General features: G+C 35.8%; 2 protein-coding genes across 2 annotated transcripts in view; both read right to left on the bottom strand.

Moving 5' to 3' along the window:
• Positions 1-3,445: 3,445 nt before the first annotated feature.
• On the bottom strand, positions 3,446-7,919 carry LOC128249352 (potassium voltage-gated channel protein Shaw-like). The gene is made up of 2 exons (XM_052972610.1): positions 7,854-7,919; positions 3,446-4,261 (listed from the first exon to the last, which is right to left on the bottom strand). The coding sequence occupies exons 1-2, from the start codon at positions 7,917-7,919 to the stop codon at positions 3,446-3,448; spliced, it is 882 nt and encodes a 293-aa protein (XP_052828570.1).
• Positions 7,920-8,898: 979 nt separating this feature from the next.
• Positions 8,899-17,546, bottom strand: part of LOC106868608 (potassium voltage-gated channel protein Shaw) — a 53,482-nt gene continuing 44,834 nt past the window's right edge. Inside the window, exon 3 of the mRNA XM_089362922.1 lies at positions 8,899-10,980. Coding sequence (XP_089219048.1) covers positions 9,895-10,980 — 1,086 coding nt within the window. The 3' untranslated portion in view covers positions 8,899-9,894. The remainder of the gene's footprint in view (positions 10,981-17,546) is intronic.

Below are 17,546 nucleotides of genomic sequence, written 5' to 3'. Positions count from 1 at the left end.
GCGTGTGTACGTGCGCGTAATGCTTATTAATTATTTCTTTTCCCACCCAGATCTAAAATTAAAATATCTTTGTAAAATAAAGCGCAATCAATTGAGGAAAACGATGAATGCCCCTCCCTCTTTAAAGAATCTATATGTCATTAAATGACGATCATTTTCGCTTTATACAACTTACGTTCAATACATTTTTGAAACAACAACTGCATCTCAGCACCTTGCCACCCTTTAGTAAAATCATAATGATAATGAATGTTATGAAGTAATTGTATCTATACCAAAATATTAATCATTACAGAGACACACATTAAATGCCTTCGTTAAATTAACAATTTTATAATGAACTGAAAAAAATCAGTTAATTATTATTTTGTAATTACTATTTATAACTGTAGTACGGCTATGCACGACATACGTTACCGGCTCAGGGACATATTATAGGAAAAAGAGAAAACTGCTGAGAGCGCATGCCACGCGAAAACCATACAGCACCTTTAAGGATCACAAATCAATTGATACTCATCTGCAAATACACTCTCTAGGCCATTAGGACAAGAAATACTAACGAATTAATGCATTCCCTCTCCCCTTGAAATTTAAACTTCATTGATTCGTCCACTATTTTGAATTGCTATTCACTAATTGTTACACCATTAGACTTTTACATTGCAAATTATTGAAACAGTTCGTGAAACTGAATTTTTTTTATTAGTTTCAATAGTAAAAAATTCATCCTTATTTTACTGGATCATAAAATTTCCATTTAATTTAATGTCCAAATACGTTAATGGAAGACCGAAAATGCTTTATGTGTCACCAAACGAGAGAAAAAAAAAAGGTAATAATGAATTCTTCGCAACCGAAAACTTCCATTTCATTTAATGCCCACTTTGGTCTGCGTGCTGAGAAACTAAACAAGAAAACGAGGAACAAATGCAATTAGTTTTGCAAGATGGCCACAACACTCATAAATGCTGATTCTTCTTCAACGTATCTCAACAGAGATATCGTCGACAACACCAAACGCACATTTAATCAAAATATTTTGCTGGGGGAAGGGCAGCAGTGCCTTCTGAGCCTTTGTAATTAATTTGTTATAATTAGGCCATAAATTTGGGATCTAACCACATAAAGGGCTGTTTTTATGCATGGGTTGTTTCAAACTGTCATCATTTTAACAAATCGATTAACGTGTCAATTCGATCAGAACATATACATATAAGATACAGTACAATGCAATACAATCTATACATGCATACATACATACATATATGTGTACGGACGGATGGATGGATGGATGGATGGATGGATGGATGGATGGATGGATGGATGGATGGATGGATGGATGTTATACGAGACAAAGAAGGAGAAAAGCCTCAAAACCAAAACAGCGATATAAAGACATTCTTAAGATAAACTTGAAGAAATGTACCATTTCTATTAAGAACAGGGAAGAGCATATATAAAGGTGGTGCTCCAGTACGGCCGCAGTCAAATGACTGAAACAAGTAATAGAATAAAAAAGTAAAAGAACATATATGTGTGTGTGTGTGTGTGTGTGTGTGTGTGCGTGCGTATATATATATATATATATATATATATATATATATATACACACACATACACATACATACAAATATATATATATACACGCATATATGTATATGTATATATATATATGTGTGTATGTATGTATATATGTATATATATATATATATATATATATATATATATATATATTCTTTTATTCTTTTATTTGTTTCAGTGAACTGACTGCGGCCATGCTGGAGCGCTGCCTTTTTATTCGAACAAGTCAAAAATGTATCGAAACTCAACCATACGTTTTGCTTTTTTTTTATTTCAAGGGGTTGAGGCATGTTCTTACACACACAAACATTAAACACGCACACACACACGCACACACGCACACACACACACACACACACACATGCACACACACACACACATGCACACACACACACACACACACACACACACACACATGTACGTATGTATGTATGTATGTATGTATAGTGGAAGGGACAGAGGAGAGGGGAGTTCTTAGCTGTGTAAATTAACCAATTGTTTAGATACTTCACATACAGATTAAGAAAACAAAATTAAAAATGGTGGTTGGTCATGGCAGGAACGCTTTTCACGAAATATCTATTTGGTCACAACTGAGCAGAAAATCAAATAACTTCAATCTCTCGATATTAGCTGTTACTAACAGTTTTTTTTTTCAAGGGAGTGTACTGTGAATATTATTCATGGAGTTAGCTCCCTTAGTTGAACCCGTTTCATCCATACCTTCAGCCGTTGAGTTTACTTTATAAAAGATTATTATTTTCTTCCTTGGTTATCACGCACAATCGATTGTTGATCGATTTACATCTGATTGATTGATTAAAGTCAAGAGAAATCGTTCGATATTTACAGCTGCTCAAGCTACCTCCTTTATTGGACAATCAACATTACGGTACATCATATAAACACCGTTAAGAAAACAATATATTCTCACACACACACACACACACACACATATATATATATATATATATATATATATATAGTAGAATAATACAAAGAAAGTTCTTGATACAGTTTTATAAATATTTCGAAAAATGAGACGCCTTTTCAAACAATTTTTTATTTTAATCTTAATAGTAATATTTACCGTGAGACTACACCACATATACACACCAACATACATACCTGTACACAAACATATTTATATATCCGTATATATATATATATATATATATATATATATATATATATATATATATGAATAAAAATTAAGAAATATAAATATATAAAAAAGGGTTTTGTATGATCGTGTATAGAGGAATATATTATTTAAAAGAATTCCAACTCTGTCTGTTTTTTTTATCTTTTATTTATATTCTTATAAAATTAATGTTAGATATAGAATATGGAATATATAATATAAATAGTAAAATGAAATGAAGTATTGAATGTCTTATTGAATATATAAAATATTGAGTATTAAATATAGAGTGTTAAATATATAAGGACTAGTATACTTTCCTGCCTCATGGCAGTCATCAAGGTCCTGTCTGATAGATGTACTGTCTATATATATATATATATATATATATATATATATATATATATATATACATACATAAATATATATATATAATAGGGATAAAAATCCAAATTTACAGGTAAAAACTCGATTAAATTCAAATTTACAAATTATATCTGACTGTGGATTTTCATGGATGAGTTCATGAACTTTGATTCTTTTCTCTTTCGGTGTTTGATAAACCTTCATAGGAAGGAGGTGACGGATTCGAAAGAGAAGTTTGTCCATATTGATTTGAGCTTTCTTCTGTTACACTCACTTTAACTGTATTTTGGGGTTTCCAAGAATTTTGGAGTTCTTTTTTCGCTTCGTTCGGATACGGAACTTCTGTTCATTTTACTCTTCTGTCAATTTTGTAACCCTGTCCATTTCTTTCTTGGCTTTTTCCTCGCGTTTTCGTGCTGCTTGCATGGATTGCATATGTTTGTAGTACATGGAGAAATGATTGACGATTATAGGGACAGTGAAACCAACCGTTAACACACCAGCAATAGCACAAGCAGAACCAATAAGTTTTCCTACGCTACTCCTTGGGACCCTGTCTCCATAACCAACCGTAGTCATAGTGATCAGTGCCCACCACATACCCATGAGAATATGGTGGAAATTGTCCTCCTCGGCGTAATAGATGAAAGTAGCAAACATAATCATACCGACGTTCATAAAACAAATCATCAACAACAAATCCCAGAAACTGGCTTTGAATGTGTACAGCATAATCCACAAGCCTGGGACATAACGGACCAAGCGGAAAATCCTGAGGGCACGAAATATTCTTAAAAAATTCACGTAATGCATGGTTTCCAATGCAACATTAGTCTCAGCTGTGTTGGCAACAATGATGTCGATATAATCAGGAAGAATTGCAACGAAGTCGACATAGTTTAGTGAATTCTTCGCGAATTTTTTCCAGCTTGGACAAGTGATGAACCTGAAAAACAAGTCACATGAGAAAAATGCGAGACAAATGAAATCGATTATAATCAATGCCGGATGAGGTACATAGGAGTACATATCCAAATATTCCGTCTTGTTACTGCGTATTCGTCCCCAAAAACCGTGAATGCTTTCTACTTGGCAAGCTGGATGAGTAGCTACGATGAAAGATATTACGGACAGTGTAATAAACGCAACTGTTGCCATACCATAAACCTGTCGATAGAAATAAAACAAAAAGAAGCAATTAAAATATGTTACAAATATGTTAATATTAAACGTAAAATCATTTATTGTAGACAATGACACCAATGAAAAAAGAAACCCTTTTGGAAGGCAAACGTATGTGTACAAATAGAAACCATAGAACAATCTAGGAAAGTGGTTTTACCTCAGTCTTCGACCGACCCTTGCTTTTTCAAGTGGAAATAATTTCACGGAAATTGTGCTGAAAAGCTTATGGTAAGACTGTTGTACTTCTTGTGAGGTATGACTAGAAAAGGTGCTGGCCCCTTATAATGCTTTTATGGGTTTTCTCCATATTGCAGATGTTCAGACCAGATCTTCTGCCTGAGAATGGTTAAACTTTAAGTTCGTTACTGTTACGTTATTAACGACCCACTACGCAGCATGGATATTGCCATTTCGTATTTGCTTGTCCCGTCATCCCAACATCCTTTTAATATTAGTTAATGCAGCTCTGCTATAACCCATATACGAGTATTATTCAAAGCGTAGCATGTTTTCATGCGTTAGACCCTATTAGCTATATTTATCTAAGTTGTAGTTATTGAGTAACACATTCAGCAGTGAATATGTTGTTAGAGATCCAGGCTAAACCCATCACTAATTTAAACTTAGGTATGTGAACCGTCTTACCTGAATTAGATATCACAGGTTGATAAATCTCTCAGTAACGCCAAGGAAGCGATTACTTTTCTTTTGATGAAGCTTGCATACAATCCTAAGATTCGTAAATCAGACGATCCAAGCCAGGCGATTTGTCCCTTGAGCAGCCATTCACTACCTCTCACATGTCAGTTGCATATTACAAATCTTTCACAGTCTCTTGTGGGCCCCCCACTAAGGGTCGCGGCAAACCGTCGTGTTAGCTACTAACGTCCATTAGCGTCTCTGACCAATCACTCACTCCGGAGTCGAGCTTACTACACTGCTATTGGAACACCGAATACAATTGCTTGGAAGCGATTAACATGCACCCTCCCGGACCATCAGAGACCAAAATATGGCTGTGTTCATCTGTTACACTTCTATCACTTGGGCATATAAGATGACTTTTGTTCCTTCCGTTTTAGCACACGAACCCTATCTCTAGCAATGCAGCTTTCATATTTCGCACGGAAGAAACAGTCAATAGCAATTCTCTCGATTATCAAGTCGCTTGTGATGTCTTTGCTAATTGCCTCTTCAAGCTCGCTAACAAATAACTCTAATTAGTCTCTATTTCTAGCTCTTTACTAAACATTGTCGAATCATATCTAATCGTCTGTTTCAGCGTGCTCCACCACTGGTTGTTGATGATCATCCTGTCAACTGCCGCTGAAATTTCCGTAGTCTCTGAGCACCGGAAAAAGCATGCTCAGCTCCCAATAATCAGATTCCTGTCTACGAATTTTATTTAAGCGACCGTACAGCTCACATATTTATGGTCAGTATAGCTTAACTGTTTTAAAATGTGAACACTCTACACCATCTCAATCCGCTATGAACATACTATCGAAGCACATTATGGATGCGACATGCCCATCCACATTATCTGCTAATCCAATCACTGTCTGACAAATCGCTGTCAGTGTCTGACTAGATTATCATTATCTTCATAGTTTTTTTCCCACACATATCTCTAGTTGGTTGAACCTACACAATACCATCATGCGTCTAAAATAAACTTCATCAGAAAATAACATTATTATCTCACAGTGAGATAAAAAAATTAAAAAAACATAACGTCATTATGTTATGTGCTTGTTGCTTACTGGACGTGCTCTTATGGAAGAGAGAGAGAGGGGGGAGAGAGATAAAGACAGACAGGCAGGCAGGCAGACAGAGATCAAGGGTGGGTGTGTACTTCAGTGGAGAGAATCCCCCCCTCCCCACTTTTTTTTTCCTTTTTCTAGTTTTTTAAGTTGAAGAATTTCTTTGATTTATTTTTTCTTTCGGAAAAAGGGGAAGGCAAGAGCATTCATGTTTTTATCATAAGATCCTTTATTATTATTAACAGAATGGTCCCATTTCGGCTTTATCAAACCTCGTCAGCACAGATTAATTCGACATATTAAAGTTTCTTTTGCTATAATTATCGATATAAAAAACTACCATGTCATTCCCTACCACCGCTTTTTTGTTTGTTGTTTTATGTTGTTGTTTTTTTTTTAGTTTTTCTTATGTTCAACAAAATTATTTTTCATAACCTCCGCTTTCGTGAAGGTGGATGGATTATTTTTGTCGTGTTTGTTTGTTTGTCCGTGAATAAGATATCTCAAGAACCACTGGATGAAATTTTCAGGAACGTTTGGTCTCGTGACTGGCACAAACTGATTAGATTTTGAGATCGATCCGGTACGTAACAAGGATTCTGAATTATTTTATCCTGATTTTTACTTAATTTTTTAGAGCAATCGGGTTCATTTTTAGTATTCTCATTTGTGAGAACAGTCGAGTTTATTTCAGATATTCTCATTTTAAAAATTATCTCCGGCTAATCGTTGAGAGGACGTTGGTGTTGCCTTGGCGGAAGTCTGCACTCTCTGAGTGCTCTTGTTATTATTATTACCAGAGATTGAATATTGTCTTCGGAAGTGGATGGATGAAATAGAACCAAACTGGTGAGAGAACCTGTTGATGGTGACAAGTTCACCTCGCAACGAGAGAATTCGTGTCTGTGGTGTATGTATGATGATAATGCATGAGGTGCACAAGGAACAACAAGACGCCAAACAATAACGAATCTGTTCTATATTTAAGAGATGAGGAATTATGTACATTATTTACATTTGATGGATATTTCCCCAAGACACCTGATGAAGGCTGGAAGGTATATCAGCCGAAACGTTGTGTTAACAACAAACAAGATGATGACAAATATCCGTCAAATGTAAATAACGTAAATAACGAATCTGTTATTTCTCTAAACATTCACGCAGGTTCGAACAGTAATAGAGTCTTTTACTTTTACTTCTAATTGCTCGTTATTGCAATGCGGCCATCGTATATATATATATATATATATATATATATATATATATATATATATATATATATACATATACGATGTGTTTCTTTCTTCGAAGGTTCCCTTTGATGTATCCATCAGGCACAACACCGTTGATCCTTTTGTCAACCGACTCGGGATTTCTTCTCCATTGTTCAATGCATTAAATTGCTCTGCTATCAATTTATGGCAACTTCTGAATTTTTTCATCCAAAGATATTATTATTATTATTATTATTATTATTATTATTATTATTATTATTATCATCATCATCATCATCATTATTATCTATGGTGGCGAGCTGGCAGAATGACTAGCACGTCGGGCTAAATGCTTAGCGACATTTCGTCCGTCTTTACGTAACGCGTTCAAATTCCGTCGAGGCCAACTTTGTCTTTCATCCGTTCGGATTTGATTCGATAAAATAGCTACAAGCTGAGCGCTGAGATCGATGTAATTGATTTTCCCCCTCTTCCGAATTTGCTGGCCTTGTGCCAAAATTCGAAACTATTGTTGTTCTTGTTATTAATAAAGTGAGCTGAATGAAGCATTAGGGTATTGGAAACTATTCTTACCGGAATTTTCTTCCAGTTCTTAATTTTCTGGGTCCCAATACCGTGAAAGTCGACTTTGCTGTTCATCATTTCGGGGTCGATGAAATATGTACCAGTTATGCACTGGGGTCGATGTAATCGATTAAACCCCCTCATCCATAATTTCAGCCATTGAGCCTACTTTATAAAAAGATTATTATTTTCTTCATTGGTTATTACGCACAATCGATTGTTGATCGATTTACATCTGATTGATTGATTTACATCTGATTAAAGTCAAGATAAGTCGTTCGATATTTACAGCTGCTCAAGTTGCCTCCTTTATTGGACATTCAACATTACGGTACATCATATAAACACTGTTAAGAAGACAATACATTCACTTTGCGAATGTATACATGCATACATATATCAATATACATACATACAGACATACATACAGACATAAAAAACAAAAGACGAAGACAGGTGTATGAACAACAAGCAATTGTATTAGTTTGACGCTCGAGAAAAAGAAAAAGTCTTTTACGTTTCGAGCCTAGGCTCTTCAACAGAAAGGAATAAGAGAAAATAAAGAGAGAGAGAAAGGGAAAAAAACTTGTAGATTTCAGCAGTTCAGCATAGATATAGACAGATGTGTGTGTGTGTGTGTGTGTGTGTGTGTGTGTGTGTGTGTGTGTGTGTGTGTGTGTGTGTGTGTGTAGGTGATATAAAAATTGAAAGTTCAAAAGAAGCGTTGCGGTATATACGTAATACAATGGTTAAAGCATGTTTCGAGGAACTGAATGATACAAATGTGTAAGTATTATAAGAATAAGGGAAAGTCTAAATATCAAAATAACAAAACAGAATTGCAAGCGTATAAGTTTTATATATAAATATATATGAATAAATATATATGTTTAACTACAAATATGTATATATAAATATATGTTTTATATATATATATATATATATATATATATATATATATATATATATATATATATATATATTTCATACATACATAAATATACATTTCATATATATATAGATATAATATATTGTGTATATCCAAATATAAATGACATTTGTAGGCGCAGCGGTGAATGTGTGCCTTGCTAACGAATGATTAATTTTTTTAATTATTTGAGAAATAATTCACCGAGAATGTTACTAAAATATTTCTCACACTTATTTTTTATTACACCTAAGTGGTAGAAGTTATATTTTTCCTCTCTAAATCGTTGCATTATTTAGTTTTTAAAGATATTTGTCGATACTATTTCAGTCTGATAATGAACTCATATTAATGAATTTACATGTCTTATCTCAGTAACCCTAAATAATAATACCTGGTGTTTTTGTTTGAATCTTCCAGATCTGTGTTAAATGAAAAATCACCAATATTATTATTTTTGGTTTCTTCCATGGCTGATTTTGGGTGCTGTTCATACCTTTTAATAACTGCTATTTTTCTATACATATTTCAATGGTTGCATATCTTCCCGCGTAGCCATTCACCGAAATTCACATGGTGATTCTGCTATTCATTTGGTGTCGGTAACGGTCACTCCAAGATAAAATGCTTGTATCTACACTTGTAACGATTAAAGAACCTACTAGTTAGTTCCGCACCGTTTTTCATACAAATCCTGTTGAGGCCAGATTTGCCTTGCATCCTTTCGTGGTCGATAAATAAAGTTCCAGTTGAACGCTGAGGTCGATGTCATCGACAGGATTCCCCCCCCCCCCAAAAAAAAATGTCACGCCCTGTGGCTTAAAGTAGAAAGGGTTATGAGGATTATCATTACTATCATTATCATCATCATCATCATCGTCATCATCGTCGTCGTTGTCGTCGTCATAATAACTGGACGTTGTGCTTCTAGCCATACCAGAACGCAATCCCCTGTGTATGCCTGTGTTTGACCCATCCAAGTAATTATAATAATGGTAATAATAATGTCTTATGATGTGAATGCTTTTATAGTATTTATATCATGTTCAGAGGTGAAATGTGAATTCTCACCCTTAAAATGGTTTGTGACATCTAAAATATTCCAATGATTTTTGCAGATTACTACATTTTAGTTTCTTCTAATCCATTTACCGTTCGGTTATCGTTATTGCCGGACGTTGTGCTTCTGGCCATACCAGAACGCAATCCCCTGTGTATGCCTGTGTTTGATAAACCTTCATAGGAAGGAGGTGACGGATTCGAAAGAGAAGTTTGTCCATATTGATTTGAGCTTTCTTCTGTTACACTCACTTTAAGTGTATTTTGGGGTTTCCAAGAATTCTGAGGTTCTTTTTTCGATTCGCACGGATGTTGAGATTCAGTTTCAGCTTCTTCTTCTTTTATCAACTTTCGCATTCTATCCATTTCTTTCTTGGTTTTTTCCTCGCGTTTCTGGGCTTGTTGCATGGATTGCATATGTTTGTAGTACATGACGAAATGATTGACAATTATAGGAACAGTGAAACCTACCATTAACAAACCAGTGACAGCACATAACGAGCCAACTAGATATCCGACGTTACTTGTTGGATATACGTCTCCATAGCCAACCGTAGTCATAGTGATCAGCGCCCACCATAGACCTAAGGGAATGTTTCGGATGTTATGGTCTTCAGCGTAATAGATGAAAGTGGCAAATACAATCATACCGACAATCATGAAGCAGATCATCAACAACAAATCCCAGAAACTGGCTTTGAATGTGTACAGCATAATCCACAAGCCCGGAACATAACGGACCAAGCGGAAAATCCTGAGGGCACGAAATATTCTTAAAAAATTCACGTAGTGCATTAGTTTTATTGCTAGAGTAACCTCAAGTGTGTGACCAGCGATAATCTCGATATAATCAGGCACAAGTGCGGCGAAATCCACAAAATTCAATGAATTCTTCGCGAATTTTTTCCTGCTTGGACAAGTGATGAACCTGAAAAACAAGTCACATGAGAAAAATGCGAGACAAATGAAATCGATTATAATCAATGCCGGATGAGGTACATAGGGGTACATATCCAAATATTCCGTCTTGTTACTGCGTATTCGTCCCCAAAAACCGTGAATCCTTTCTACTTGGCAAGCTGGATGAGTAGCTACGATGAAAGACATTATGGACAGTGTAATAAACGCAACTGTTATCATGCCATAAACCTGTCGATAGAAATAAAACAAAAAGAAGCAATTAAAATATGTTACAATCATTAATGTGGAACAAAATCAATTACTGCAGACGATAGCACCACCGAAATAAGGAAAAACCATTTGGAAGGCAACTTATGTGTACAAATATATATATATATATATATATATATATATAAAGCAAGTGTGATAATCCATGACACAAAATATTCAATAATTTACCACCACACCATTGAACAAAGATATTACCGTCGAAGAATAAGAAAAGAGCTTTATATATACGTCTGAGCCTTATTCCAGGAAGAATGGTTTTGAGTTCCTCTCTTTAAAACGGTCGCTTGATTTACAAGAAACAGCAACCAAATCTACAGTCCTAGATATACGTCACATATAATAACAGCTGGGATGTATTTGATTATATACTCTTTTACTCTTTTACTTGTTTCAGTCATTTAACTGCGGCCATGCTAGAGCACCACCTTTGATCGAACAAGTCGACCCCAGGACTTATTCCTTGTAAGCCTAGTACTTATTTTATCCGCCTCTTTTGCCGAACCGCTAAGTTACGGGGACGTAAACACACCACCATCGGTTGTCAAGCGATGTTGGGGGGACAAGCACAAACACACAAACACACACACGCACATACATATATACATATACGACGGGCTTCTTTCAGTTTCCGTCTACCAAATCCACTCACAAGGCTTTGGTCGGCCCGAGGCTATAGTAGAAGATACTTGCCCAAGGTACCACGCAATGGGACTGAACCCGGAACCATGTGGTTGGTAAGCAAGCTACTTACCACACAGCCACTCCTGCGCAAATATGTTTGCAACTAAACATTCAAAATGGCAACAAAAGACCTACCAGAAATAGCAGCCAAATCTCCCTTAAAGTGTTATCCCTTCATCTCAGACAAATTTGATATTTCCATCTGTATTGAATACGTTAGTATTAAATCGACAAAGACTGCTGGGATGGTCCCGACTGGAATGCGTTTGATTGCCGCTCTGCTCAGATGAGGAGTCCTTGGGTCTAAACTACGAAGGACACCATTTTTCTATCTAAATAGAAAAACACTTTTTTTTTGCAAAGTGGTATGTCTCGAGTAAGCCATACTAAATTGGTCATTATTTTCAAAATCATCTTTAACAAAGATTAATTCAACAGAAAAGTACTAACAAAGGACTTGAAGCGATCTTTCTGGCACTCCGTCGGTTTCGACGACTTGCGTTCCAGTTGCACCAATCAACAAAATAGCCAGCACGTGAAATTAACGTACTCCACGAACACGAGTACCAATAACGAAATTCTCGGTGAGATACAGCGTGAAACATGAATCGACCTCAATATTTTTTTTACTTTTAAAACTTACTGCTTAGTCTATCGGCTTCTTGTGCCGAAGTTACAGGACATAAACACATCAACACCGGTTATGAAGCGGTGGTGGAGAGAAATAGACACATACACAAACAAGCAAACATACAAAAACGATGGTGGGGAAACGGGTTAGTCTAGCAATTTGAGTCAAGACGGAAACCAATGACGCTATGAGGACAAAATTGGAAGCGCATTGTGATCGGTGGTGTGTAACAGCATACGATGGTCTGGCTAATACTGTCATATATATATATACGACGGGCTGCTTTTTGGTTTCCGTCTACCAAATCCAGTCATAACGCTTTGATCAGCCCAGGGCTATAGTAGAAAACATTTGTCCATGGTACCATGCAGTGGGACTGAACTCGGAACAATGAGGTTGGGAAGCAAGCTTCTTACCACACCAAGAATATTTCTTTAATGCCATGTAGCAGAGAATGGATTTTTTAAATTCTAGCTTGTTTTTGGTTACCTTGACACACGAAATTTTGCCCAGTTGCTGCCCCACTCCGGAAGCGTATTACTAATATATCAATAGCAGTTCCGGTATATATATATATATTGCATTTCTAAATCTCTCAGAGAGATTTATACAGTAGCAACACGATAAAGTGATGGTATGTTGTCAACTTAATGTGGCAGTCCCATGAAAAGGAAGAATGCTACTGCTATTTCGCCCTAGGAAACATCGTTTCCAGTTGGTCATGACACATTTTCTGTGTCCTTATGTTTTCAAAGGGGGAGATAAGCACTGCCATCCAGCAAAGCTAGCATCCAGACACTAGTTTCAGAGTCGTTGCTCATCATTGCTTACTAACTGTTGAAGCTTATTCGCCATTGAAAACCTATATTTCATGTGAAATACATTTACTGATTTCGAAAATAGAAATATCGCATTTCTAAATCTCTCAGAGAGATTTATACAATAGCAGCACGATATATATATATATATATATATATATATATATATATATATATATATATATATATATATATATATATATATATATATATATATATATATATATATATATATATATATATATATATATATTATTTCTTAGCTAGATGTATTACGCTTCAGTATATATGGCTAAAGTCTTAGCTAGATGACTGTAATGCAAGAATGACTGTTTCCTACACAAATACTCACATTTATATTCCTTGATAAATATTTGGTGCTGTTTAGCATCTACATAAACGACAATGCTTCACATTTAATTAAACTTCACTACACACGCACGTCGATATCTTAAGGACCCCCATTCCTGCGCTCACTTTCTTGATCTTTTCCTCTCCATCTTTCTCAACTTCCACTGCATTCTTCTTCGCTCTCTCTCTCTATCTATCTATCTATCTATCTCCCTCTCTCCCTCTTTCTCCCTTTATCTCCCTTTCCTTCTCTCTCCCTCACTCTTCTCTCACCCCTTCATTACTCTCACAGTAATCCAGACTGCTTCCCCTTTTGCTTCAAATGCCTCACTGTTCATTTTATGACAAGACTGCTATATGAACAGGTTTCACAAAATAGGTGCCGATTCTATTTCTATTTCTCTAACTTCTCTTATTACTTTTACTTCTCTTTGGGTAAGATTAGAATTCTGAGCCTTAAATCATACACATCTGTGTTTATTTTCTTAGAATACATACTTCACATGATACAGCGTGGTTTCATATTTCCATTATTTCTCCATCACGTATTTTACTTACGTCTCTAACATCGTATGATATTTCTATGTTTTATATATATATATATATATATATATATATATATATATATATATATATATATATATATCGGATCAACGGAACAGCCTGCTCATGAAATTAACGTGCAAGTGGCTGAGCACTCCGCAGACAGGTGTACCCTTAACGTAGTTCTCGGGAAGATTCAGCGTGGCACAGTGTGACAAGGCTGGCCCTTTAAAATACAGGTACAACAGAAACAGGAAGAGTGAGAGAAAGTTGTGGTGAAAGAATACAGCAGGATTCGCCATCACCCCCTGCCTGAGCCTCGTGGAGCTTCAGGTGTTTTCGCTTAGTAAATGCTCACAACGCCCGTTCTGGGAATCGAAACCGCGATCCCACAACTGCGACTCCGCTGCCCCAACTACTGGGCTATTGCGCCTCCACACACACATATGACTATCGTCCATCTTTTTTTTTCCACACATGTTCATCTTTCTTTTCTTCCAGTCTGTTGTACAGACCAGACGTATTCTTGTTTGTCTCCTCTCCCATCTTTTCTCCTGTCAAAGAATGTTCCTCAGCGTTCGCCACCTTACCCCGTCTGCCTTAGCAGCCCTCACTATTTGTTTCACTGTCATGTTTTTCAGTTCTTTATTTAAGAGACGAAGAATTATGTACATTATTTACATTATTTACATTCGACGGATATTTGTCCTCATCTTGTTTGTTGTTAACACAACGTTTCAGCTGATATACCCTCCAGCCTTCATCAGGTGTCTTGAGGAAATTTCGAACCTGGGTTCTCATTCCTAAGGTATTTTTCGATGTCATTATTATTATTATTATTATTATTATTATTATTATTATTATTATTATTATTATTATTCAGGTCACTGCCTGGAATCGAACTCGGAATCTTGGGGTTAGTAGCCCGCGCTCTTAACCACTACGCCATATACCCTACACACCTGATGAAGGCAGGAGGGTATATCAGTCGAAACGTTGTGTTAACAACAAACAAGATGAGGACAAATATCCGTCAAATGTAAATAATGTGAATAATGTACATAATTCTTCATTTCTTAAATATGGAACGGTAGAATCTTTGTAGTGTCTAACAGATTTTTACGGTGCCACTAATAGACCGGATTTGGAGAATGCGCATCAGTTTCCTTTGATCGTTTTTCAAAAGACCTAGTATTTCTAGGGTTTTATGTAAATTTCTAGGTACATAGACTAATGAACATATGTATGTATGTATGTATGTATCTATGAATGTATGTATGCATGCATGTGTGTATGTGTGTATGTATGTATGTATAAGTGTGTAACTTGACGTAAAGTACATAAAATGGTAAGAAAGATCAGTAAGAGTGCACCAACAATAGTCATTTATTCCTGAATATCGCAGACGCTCCTGAAATTCATTCTATATTTCGTCTTACATATTTATCTGTTCACCAGTCTTTCTGCGAAAACAAAATAAAAGAACAGTTGGCCACGACTGGAGTGCCTTTCATGAAAACCCTACTGAATCGCCATGAGTCGTGAATGAAATGTCACTCTGAAAGGAGAACGTCCATCGCGAAAAAACATAATCTGAATTATCTCCCTTAGATCGAGAAGTTAGACTTACCTCCCTTCTTTCGCTTTCACTGAATGGACAACATTGAGTCTGAGACAGTATATTTCATTTAATTATTCTTTTATTTTTATTTTGTACATATTTATTTTACTGTTTGTTCATTTTAATTATTGTATTCTTTCATTTTAGTTTAATTTATTCTGAATTTTATTCTTCATCGTTATATATAGGGATGGTCCTTTTGCCAGTAACCAAACGAACTATTATTTGACTGCCATTTTAGCCTTATCATTATTATTATTATTATTATTATTATTATTATTATTAGTTTATTGGTCAAAGTTCTATCGTCACACATTCTGTGACCTCTTTAATAACTCTCTGTTCTTCAACGTGAAGATCAAATATATAGTCTGTGTGTTTACTGGCAATATGGCCGTCCCCAAATATAACAATATCTGTTTCAGAACACGATTTCACATCAAGGGTCTTGCAAACCAAATACATAAATGCATTTATTCTATTATTTAGTAATTATCTTTATTTATTTTATTGCGTATTTAAAAATGTTATTCTCATAATTTTCGATTTCGTATTTATTAGTAGTCAAAGCATTGACACAGTTTTGTAAGCTTCGATCTTTTCATGACATGAAATTTGGTTAACATATTCGCTCTTCTTTCAAACGGTTGCATGTTCGTTCTCAGCGTCCGGCAACTTTGGTTGCGAGTGGTTTCTAATACAGTACTCACTTGACTCATATGAAGTCCATATAAAAACACTATTCTTGTTGTTGGAAAATAGATTTAATTCAGTATCCGTTTAACTCTATCAAGTGGCCCTGTTCATACCTTTAGCGAAAACCACGGTGGTGCAGATATTCAAACTAGGTCTCCTCTCTGAAAATATTAAAATCCTAAGCAGATTTCTGTTAAGTTGCTAAGGACCGACTATGCACCATACGAACGCTTTTAAGCCAAACCCACTGGGTAAAATATTTAACTGAACGTTGTGTAGGCAGCCAAAAGTGCAGAAAGACACTGCGTTATTTGTCTTGAGGGAGCTTCTCGTATAGACGCATAGTACTAAAAAGCAAAAAAAACTATGTTTGACGAACATATGGTGAGAGTATACACCTCCTGCTTATGAATCACAAACAAGCAGAAATCGCATGATGTCACAGTTTCACCGCTGGTGCTCAACATGTTTTGTCTGCTGCTGATATTTCTGTGATTTTTTAAAACTATACGTCGATACGAGGTGCTTTGAAAGACGAATACTGCAGCAATATGACGTGCTTAAGGTATATAAGTATGTACACGTTAGCTAAGATATAACGATTTCAATGTATGCATGTATATACACACATGTCTGTGATGGTGTGTGTGTGTGGTGAGTAAAGGATACAAATGATATGACTACGGGTGTTGTAGTGTTGATCAATAATGTGCTGGATCAGAGCTAACATGAGTCTAAACAACAATAACAATTTCATTTAATTGATTTAATAAACAGAGGGAGTAATGTAACTGACGAGTGCTGCGTTGTAGTGAAGTGAGAATGTCATTTCAAAATATCTTTCTCTGGATAAATCACTGTAAATTCATTTTATAGGGTGTTCCACATCAAAAACCCAATCGTCAATGTCAACGACTCTTGATAAAAATCATCGACTCCACTAGACAAGGTCAGCGACTCCACTAGTCAAGATTCCCGACTCCACTTACCAAAGTCAGTGACTTCAATCGCCAAAGTTAGTGACTCCAGCCGTGAAGGTCAGCGACTCTATGTCACTATCAGTGATTCCAAATGTAAAAGCCAGGAGCACCAGTCGTCATGGTCAACGACTCCAGTCTTCAAAAGTAATTACTTTGGTTGTCAAGGTCAGCGACTCCAGTCATCAAGGTCAGTGACTCTAATT

Source organism: Octopus bimaculoides, chromosome 14, assembly GCF_046866305.1.
Source record: "Octopus bimaculoides isolate indiv1 chromosome 14, ASM4686630v1, whole genome shotgun sequence".
NCBI lineage: Eukaryota > Metazoa > Mollusca > Cephalopoda > Octopoda > Octopodidae > Octopus > Octopus bimaculoides.
Note: the sequence above shows the minus strand (reverse complement) of the source record. Positions and strands in the feature narration are given on the sequence as shown.